The 9,177-nt window shown below is 38.8% G+C and overlaps 1 protein-coding gene across 3 annotated transcripts in view; it reads left to right on the plus strand.

Annotated features, from left to right (window-relative positions):
- The window catches only part of SMARCE1 (SWI/SNF related, matrix associated, actin dependent regulator of chromatin, subfamily e, member 1), a 33,232-nt gene that overhangs the window by 5,794 nt on the left and 18,261 nt on the right, over positions 1-9,177 (plus strand). The window contains exons 2-5 of one of the 3 annotated variants that reach the window (XM_019506692.1): positions 1,520-1,575; positions 2,637-2,680; positions 6,002-6,169; positions 8,450-8,530. In XM_019506692.1, coding sequence (XP_019362237.1) covers positions 1,569-1,575; positions 2,637-2,680; positions 6,002-6,169; positions 8,450-8,530 — 300 coding nt within the window. In that variant the 5' untranslated portion in view covers positions 1,520-1,568. Of the gene's footprint in view, positions 1-1,519; positions 1,576-2,636; positions 2,681-6,001; positions 6,170-8,121; positions 8,194-8,449; positions 8,531-9,177 lie in introns of those variants that run through there. The other 2 variants (XM_019506700.1, XM_019506707.1) reach the window with 2 other exon arrangements.

The following is a 9,177-nucleotide window of genomic DNA, read 5'->3' on the forward strand; positions in this document are numbered from 1 at the left end:
CCACTCTCCACACATTCCTCTGCCCTGGGCCTGGGCCTTGGCCCTGTGCTGTCACTACCCCATGGTCCTCTTCCTACTCCCAGATGCTTCTCCCCACCAGCCCATGGCCCCATACCACCCACCCAGCCAAACCCACCCTCCCTGCAGGGGTCCCAGGTTGGCCTCTGTGGAGGCCCCACCCATTCTATCAGGGTGTCTGGGCAGCAGAACCAGGTCCAGCAGCAATGGTGATACTAATGGCAGCAGCCAGAAGGAGCCACCACTGTGGGGTCTGCTAGGAAGTGGAATCCGGCCACTGCCCCTTCCCTTCCCCCTCCAGCCACACCTAGAGGTTGTGGGACCAGCTGCATGTGCTATGGCCCAAGCTGAGTTGTGCCTGGGTTGGGTGGGGCCAAGGGACCTGCTGCAGGCCGCATAGTATCCCTTAGCTAGCGGATCTGGCCGACAGGTTGTATTTTGCCCACCCGTGCAGTGGGGATTTTTTTCTGTTTTTGTATGAGAATAGGAATCAGGAATTTCAGCAGTAATCGTTGGTGTTCATGGTTGTATGGGATGGTTTGGACAGGGATGATCCTGCCTCAGGCAGGGGTTTGGAATAGAATCAGTAGATGATCTCTGGAGGCCCCTTCCAGCCCTACGTCTCTGTTACTCAGACAGGGCTAGGCCCAGATTTTGCTGTCCTAAGTCTTCAAGGGGATATTTCTCATACTGAAAGTTAGCACAATATTGCTGTTAGTTTATAGAGTATTTGCATTCTTTGAGCTCATGTTTATTAGTGGTTGCATATGCCAACCTCCCCATGGTTATTTATGGTCTTGTATCTGACACTGTTGGCACTTGCTTTTTCTGTTATACCAAGATTGAAAGACACCATATACACCTGCTTGCTCCTTCACTACCATCAGAACTTTGATGCCAGCAGTGAAGCCAGATCAGTGAAATCCAACACACAGTATTCTTAGTTTTTTTGAAACAGTAATACACAAAGACATTTTTTTTAATTTGAATGAGCTTCAGTTAAAGCATCCTGCTGCCATTTTTAGATGTGTGGAGCCTTAATACATGTGACACTGCAGCATTTTAACTAAAACAACTCTCTGGGAACCAGTCTCATTAAAACGCCTATCCGTGAACACGTGTATAGGCAGCCATGATTTTTAATTGCATTATATCAGGGTGTCTAATTCATCCTGACGTGGGGTTCTCACAGGCTAGAAATAGATGCAGGAGCAGCAGGGCAACCACCATCAGGGAGCTAGGGGCCTTAATCCAGCTATCACTTGCCTCCTGCCACTGAAATAAATTTCCACTGGGGCTCTGTATTCCAGATTTTGATAGTGGTCTTTACTCCCTTTTTCCTAGCCTGTCTAGGAGCCCTGTGGGCCAGATGAGACAGCTCTGCAGGCCATATGTTTGACATGCCATCAGTTAGATACCTTATGATGATATAAGTTTTAAAAATAAAATGAAAATAAAGACTTATGTTTAGTGTTATGGTGTACTTTTTTTTGTCTTTCAGCATAACAATTATAATGCTAGCTGACTGAGAACTTGTCCAGTCCATCAAAATGTCAAGTAAGTTTCTGGATGTTTTTTCTTATTTATTTAAGGAGAGCTTGATCTAGTAGCCCTTGCTTATGTGATTAATTCTGTTGTTGTCACATAATAAATGGCTGTGGGATCAGGCTTTTGTTAAAAGGAATACTACCAAGTGCAATAATTACTGATGAACCATCAGTTAGTTGGCCCTAAATCCTTCCCTGGTTACCACTCTAAATGTCCAATTGTGATTATAACATTTATCTTGCTGTTTCCTGAAGCATACATATACATGGAAAAACTACATTTTATTCTGTCTATTTCCCCTTAAAGAAAATCTAGTTAGCTATCTAGTAGGCATGTATACATGTGAAATTAACATGGCTGAATAAACTCCAGCGCAGTTCATGCTGGAGGTTATTGCTCCCAAGCACAGCATTTACATGTGCGCCCAGGACCACAGCATGTTCAGCTGGGGTGGTGCAGCCCTGGCTGGGAGCCCTAGGGGTCAGCATGCCAGCCTGGGGCTGGCTGGGGCATGAGGGTGCTTCAGTGCGGGGGCCTATCTGGCAGGCAGCCTCCTGCACTGAAGCACCCTCATGCCCCAGCCAGGCCTATCATCCTCTACATGTGCATTGCAGCGGAGTAAATAACTCCACTGTAGGATTGTACTTGTGTCTGGCAGAACTATTCTGTGGCAGATTTAATTAGTTTACACCTTGCTAATAACACTGCACATGTAGACAGTGACATTTTACTCTGGAGCTAATTAGTCAGTAAATGTCTCATGTAGACGCACCCAGTTTCTCCTCATTTTCTGTTACTATATTTCTCCTTGCCCTTATTTTAACTGATTACAGATCAATACATTTGCTATTTCCTAGTATGTCTGAATAAAAGGTTAGTAATGCGGCACTGGTGATGCTTTCAGTTTTTTTCTTATTTTGTTGTTGTACCGTGTAAACTATGGGGCAAAGATCTCACCTTTCTCTTTTTTGCCAAATCATTTTTAAATGATTTGCACTCTTTTAAGTGCCATGTACATGGCTTAAGTTGTCAAGAAAAAGCTTATTTATTTTCTTTTGTCTTTGAAACAGAAAGGCCATCTTATGCCCCACCTCCTACCCCAGCTCCCACAACCGTAAGTATAGTGATTTTTCTCATTAACACAAATGTGGTAATCTGGCTTTAAAGTAATTTATTCACTGGAGGCATCTAGTACTTAAAATACTGTAAGTAAAGTTTATTAAAAATGATGCTTATCAATTTAGTTTAAATTCCCTTTGATTTTAAAAAAGGAGGGGACCAGGTAAGATAAACATCACTCCTTTTTATGGCCAAATCCTGCAAACATTAAACTTAAAACCAATGAGACTGCTTATATGAGTAAAGTTAAGTATATGTGTGAGTTTCTCTGAGCTTTTGCCCTGAAATTATACCCATAGTATGTGTTGCTAGGAATATCAGAAATGTATATGCATTTAATGTTGATATAGTGGGATATTTATAGTGTTTACAACAATAATATACAGATGAAGTGTCATAGTTCATTTAAAATTTTCTTGCCTTTGAGAGCTTAACAGCTTCCCAAGTTTTCAAGATGAATGTTTGTATTTCTTTTTAGGGTAGTTTTATGATTGTGCTTAAAATTTATTTTTAGCATTATGTAGAATGATGCACATTTTCTTTATATTGTATCAGAATAATGAAACCCTCTTCATGAAAATGTTGCTACTTCACTGGAAACTGTGGAGGGATTAGTACTCTGTCCTTAGTATGAATATAGTTCAGTACATAGTACAGAATGATGCCTTTTTAAAAACATTAATTGTAATTTTGGATCATGTGCAGCGGCAGAGCTGATAAATTAAGGACTTTTGTTTGAAAATACACTAAGATGTTGAGACTTGCATACCTGTAAGATATTCTACAAATAGTTAGTGTTTTCTAATAACACAGTAAATAGTACATCACTCAAGGAGTGCTTGCGCTCCTTAGTGTAACTTGTATCTGAGGACTGTAAAACATTTTATGTATTTCATTCAATCTTCTGACACTGTGAAATGGGGTAATTAGCCCTGTTGTACAAAAGAATAAATTGAAGCACAAGTGAAATTGCTTGCCAAAGAAAATTTCAAAACCTTTATGAATAGTAGTGCTCTTGGTCTGCAAGGCTGGAAAGAAGTAAATCCCATGATTTACAATTTTGTTAAATGAAAGTTAAAGAGGTTAGAAAATACTTCTGGTGTTACCATAGAGTATTCTTTTCTCCAGAGAAATTTATTAACTTTGAATTTTATCTTGCAAATATTATCTTGCAACTATTCCATTTTGGAAGTAGTTTGAGACCATGTTTTCTTTGAGTGTTGTTTTTGCTATTATTTGGTTTATATTAATACTGAAATTAATGAGATACGTTTCAATCCTGTATCAGATTGGTACAGTCTGCTCCATGTATCGGTGTGGAGCACCATTGACTTCAGTGGGACACTGTATGGATATGGAATTTGTTAATTTTTTTTAATCTACACATACTAATTTTTTTGGTCAAATAAGCAAGTCTTTAGAGTACATGAGATTATGACCTCAGATCCACGAGTAGTGTGTGCGCTGTACTACACGCATGTCTTCTCTACTACTCAGTGTACTTAATGTGCAGTTTTTTAGATTGTAACATGGGGTCTGTAGATCTGGAATGAGGTGGACCTACACATTTTCTCACTCCTCCGCAATCAGCTCTGATTTTGTAGTATAGAAAGCATCATCAATCAACATCACTTGATTCATTGTATATGAAATAAAGTTTCTGTTGTGTTTATCTTGTTTTGAATTTGTGTCTTGTAACAATAAATAGTTAGGTACATGTAGATTATGTTGTTGCCCAACAGTTTTGTGGGAAAGACCTAACTACCTACTTGAACATATTCTGTATTGCCAGTAATGGTTTGTACTGAAGTAACAGCTTACTGAAAAATGAATTTACGTTTAGTAGTTACTGTTTGAGTGAATGGCAACTGCTGTCATCCACTCTGAGAGACTTAGCAGTATAGCACTAATGTTTTGAGCTTGTCCGTTAAGGAGTAATTCTACTACTGTGTTTGCATGTCAAAGTGAACTAACTACACTGTGTCTATATCGTCACAATGAAGACTGTACATGTTAGGTGTACTTTGGTTTTAAACTATTTTTGTGCTCCCTTTAATATACAGCCTTTCTATCTTGATTCTTAGGAATGTTGGATTCAGTTATGACTTTATAACAAAAGTTATAAAATATACTACTGCCAAAGTATACTTTGAGACCCCATGTGCTGCTAACCAAGGCCAAAAAGCTACCAAGAAATTAGACTACATACTGCATGATTTGAGGTGTGGAACTACCAAGTACCAGGGTAGAGCCTGAAGAAACCTAAAATCCTGTAAAGTGAAAACTGCTGTGGTGCTCTCATCTCCCTGTAGTTAAGACTAGGGTTACTTTTGAACAGTTGGGCTTTTTTTCCCTGAACAAAGACAGTGGGCAAAACTGGGGAACACGGCAAGAGAGAAATTTAATCTGAAAACAGAAAAACATAAGACCATCTGGCTTTTTGGTCACAATGAAAAATGTAAAGAGCAGTGTGAATCCCTGAAAAAATGAAATTGACCAGCAATATAGGAAAGACAAAAAATGACCCCCTGAAAATAATTTTCTAGTATGGGTATCAAGATGTATTATTTTGTAAGTGTTTTAGCAATAATAAAATAATAAATTGATTAGATTAAATGTAATCTGTAGTTTCTAATTTGTATATTCTATTGCAGTGTTTCTCCAGCCTCCAATTCTGCAGGCTGTCTCATAAGAAAAAAATACCATGTGGGATCACCATTCCCAGGCTCCTAGTGCCTAGTTCCCCAAACATTTAAGTTGGCAGGTCATCAAGAAAGGCTTCCATATACCACTAGGGGTACACAGGCTGCACTTTGACTGCTACTGCCATATTATTAGTTGTATTAGTGTGAGGCTTTCTGAAGATAGCCTGAGCTTTTGCTGGTTTTTATGGTAAATGATGGTATTGGTGATTTCTGCATAACTTGTATGCAGCGTGCTGCCATGTACGTTAAGTTCTGTTTTCTTTCGGTGCTATGTTCCTTCTGTTTTTTGGTTACTTTAAGAAATGCTTGCTAACATTAATAAACACGCAGGATTTGTGCACACTTGCTTGAGAAGATTGCATACCTAATAGTAGTAAACAGCAGCAATTACAGGTTTGTAGTGACATGTTTGGCTAAAAATCCTGTTTCCTTAACAGGTTTCAATTGGAATAGGTTTTACATGTTGAAGGGAAATCAACTGCTACACCTCATTTGCTTTGTTTAAATTCTGGTTGCTTTTGCATGCCATATTGCAGATCATTTTCATTTCTGTGTTTTCCTCGTTTGAGCTCATTTCTCATTCGTGTTTTTGTCTCATTTGTTTCCATCAGCAAATGCCCAGCACACCAGGGTTTGTGGGATACAATCCATACAGCCATCTGGCCTACAACAACTACAGGCTGGGAGGGAACCCGGGCACCAACAGCCGGGTCACGGTAGGAGAATCAACTATTACATCATCCGGCAAACAACAGGAATTGACCAGAAATGGCTTTAGAGTTAGGTTCTTCTGAATCTTGGCTGCTGTCACTTTTTATAAAGACAGAAAATTAATTTTGATTTTTTTTTCTAACTCTTCCCCCTTTTCTCCCTCCCCTACCCCACCTCCTCCTTTCATTGTGCAATGTTGTTCTGGAACGTGGGCTTCTATTAAATGGAGCAAAAAAATACTTATTATTTCCATCTGAGAAACTTTCAAAAAGAAAGGCTTTCCAAGATTTGAAGCCTCAGTGGTTTCTGCATGTTTAAGAGATCTTTTTAGTCTGAGTGTGAATCATACGCTCATTTTGGAGGGAACAAATTACAAATTTTATTGAGGCTGTTGGCACAAAAATGAGGACAAAGTAAGTTCCAATGCAGAAATTTTAACGGATGGTTACATGATACTGTTTAGCAGTGTAAGAGACCCAATTCCATTCTCTGATTCTGTATAGTTAGTTCTGCAGTGATTTCTCCAACCAAAGGAGTGATATTGATTGGATCTGAAGGGAGCCTGCTTTCTCTCCACTTTGGTTGCCTGTTAAATGGTTGCCACATAACCCTTCAGGGAATGTTTGGCATGAAGTAGGGGAAATGTAGTGATGTGGGAAGAATCCTGTGAGCTATAAGAAAGATACAGAACACCTTGCACATTCACACAAGACAAAAACTAGACTCTCACTAGTCTCTGCAATCTTTGCAATTCAAATGGTCTTATTATTTTTTATACTTTTAACATTTTTTGCCCACTGATGTAAAAATAAATACTGTGGAATTTCTAGCCACTTTAGAATGCAGGATTAATAAGATTTTGTCAACCTTATAAATGTTGCCATTTAATATAATAGCCTCTTTATGCCTCTGTAATGAAACCCTTTCTTTAAATTAAAAACTATCTGATAAAATGCTTAAATAAGAAACTTCTTACCCCATAGTGAAGATATGAGCCGGAGCTTAAGTGAACGTAGGGTCTGAATTCATTTTTCTTATTGAATACACAAATAAGGTTTTGTCTGAGAACTTTCATTGTTTCTGTATGTCATAAGCATAAACAGCTTTCTCTGCCATGCATATATCAATATATGTATGGAATCTTGTTAATTTAAAAGCATTAAACAATTTCAGTTAATGTTTTTCAAATCCATCTGTGTGTGTATATATGTATACATTTAGTAATGCGTACAGCTCATATACATTTTTATATTTATATGGAAGTACGTATGCATTGTTTCATAGAAATTCATAAATGTAATGAAACAAAAATATCCAGATAAAAAATTTGGAAGTAAAACACTGGATGTTGTTCTGTTTGGCCTGTTCTAAGTGCCAGTCTCACCCTTTGGCTAAGATCAAGTGTAAACATAACTTGTAATCCTGGAAACTCTTAATGTAAGTACACTTCAATTTACACATGAGAATAGTCCCATTTCATTTAATGGAGCTACTTGCCATGTGTAAGAGTTTGTAGGATTGAGGCCTTCAGAATCTACCACTGTTGCCAATAATATGATACCAGCAGAACTTTCTATAAGGTGCAAACCCTGTCTCGTTACAAGGGCACTATTTCTAAATGAGATGCTTTGTAGACTGGGGGAGAAGAACAAGTAAATGCTGCAGTTTTCAGTCAATAACACTGATTGTTTAGTGTCTTTTTCTTGAGTGCAGGCAACATGCTTGGCGTTGTACAAACCTAAAAGAAGACAAGGTCTCAAGGAGCTCACAGTCTTAATTTGGACAAGGACAGTACAGTTTGGACACACACAATGCACAGGTTGAGGGATCAGTTTCCTAGTAGGGATGTTTTCCTCATTACTTTTGGATTAGCTCCAAATTACACTTTTCCACGAAAATGTTTATGGTATTTGTAAAGGGATTTGAGAATGAAAGAATATCCTGATAATATACTGTTTCACACTTTCTCCTTACCTTTTTTCCTACAGTAACTTCTTTAATGCTACATTTGTCAAAACAGGTACAATAACAGTCACTCATCAAAACAAAGAAAGCAACCTAATGGGTCTAGTGCTTCCAATTAAATTTTTAGGTACTGCTTTAAGGTTTTTAAGAAGATTGTCCCCTACTGGATTTTTACACAGTAACCTTTTACAAATTGATGCTTAAAGACACATTTAGAGGGCGGGGGGAAAACATAGCCAGATATTGTGAGAGCCAGTTATGGTACCTGTTTTTATTTTTTGAGATATATATATCTCCACATAATGAGCATGTTCCCACGTTGCTGTGTATTGAAGTTGTCCAATGGTCACATTAACAAATGGATTTATCCGGTTCTTTTATAGGCTTCCTCTGGTATTACAATTCCAAAACCCCCAAAGCCACCAGATAAGCCTCTGATGCCCTACATGAGGTATAGCAGGAAGGTGGGTACACAATGTTTGGCATTAGGTTGAATAAGTAGTATTTAAAAGTTAGCCTTTGTGTGTGCTAACAGTTGATTGCTGTTGTCACAGTTCTATCTTCTAAACGTTGTCTTCTAACAGCCTGCAGAACTTATTCTTAAGGGGAGTTTTAAAACACAGTTGGCCTGTCCCTCAGACTAGTGGCAAGACTGGTCTGTGTATATGGTTGCCACCTTCTGGGGAAATAATGTTCTCTTAAAGTGTCATAATTCATTATCACTGTCCCTGCTGAAAAGGATTCACCCTGCCACATGCAGCAGTTCCTGTGACTAACTGGCAGAATATTTCTTGATGCAGAAAGTACTCCTTGTGGTATAGTGGGCTTGGTACAATGCTGTAGCTGGACATGAAGAGTAGCGATGAGTGGACTTTGTATATCTCCTCCTCCGACCTAGCCTCTGGCACCATTTGCTTCACTGTTCTATGAACTGACAGGAAGTGGGAGATTGTCTTGCGGAGAGTCTGGAATCTGATTGGGCATGGGGAGGGCATGTGATCCAGTCTCAAGGAGTGGGTGAGCCAGAAGGAAATGCTTCGACTTCTGGTAAAGTACCTTTACCAGCAAGCCTGCCTTAAAGCAAAAACAGCAAAAAAAAAAAAAAAAAAAA

Source organism: Gavialis gangeticus, unplaced genomic scaffold (assembly GCF_001723915.1).
Source record: "Gavialis gangeticus isolate Ggan-Ray unplaced genomic scaffold, GavGan_comp1, whole genome shotgun sequence".
NCBI lineage: Eukaryota > Metazoa > Chordata > Crocodylia > Gavialidae > Gavialis > Gavialis gangeticus.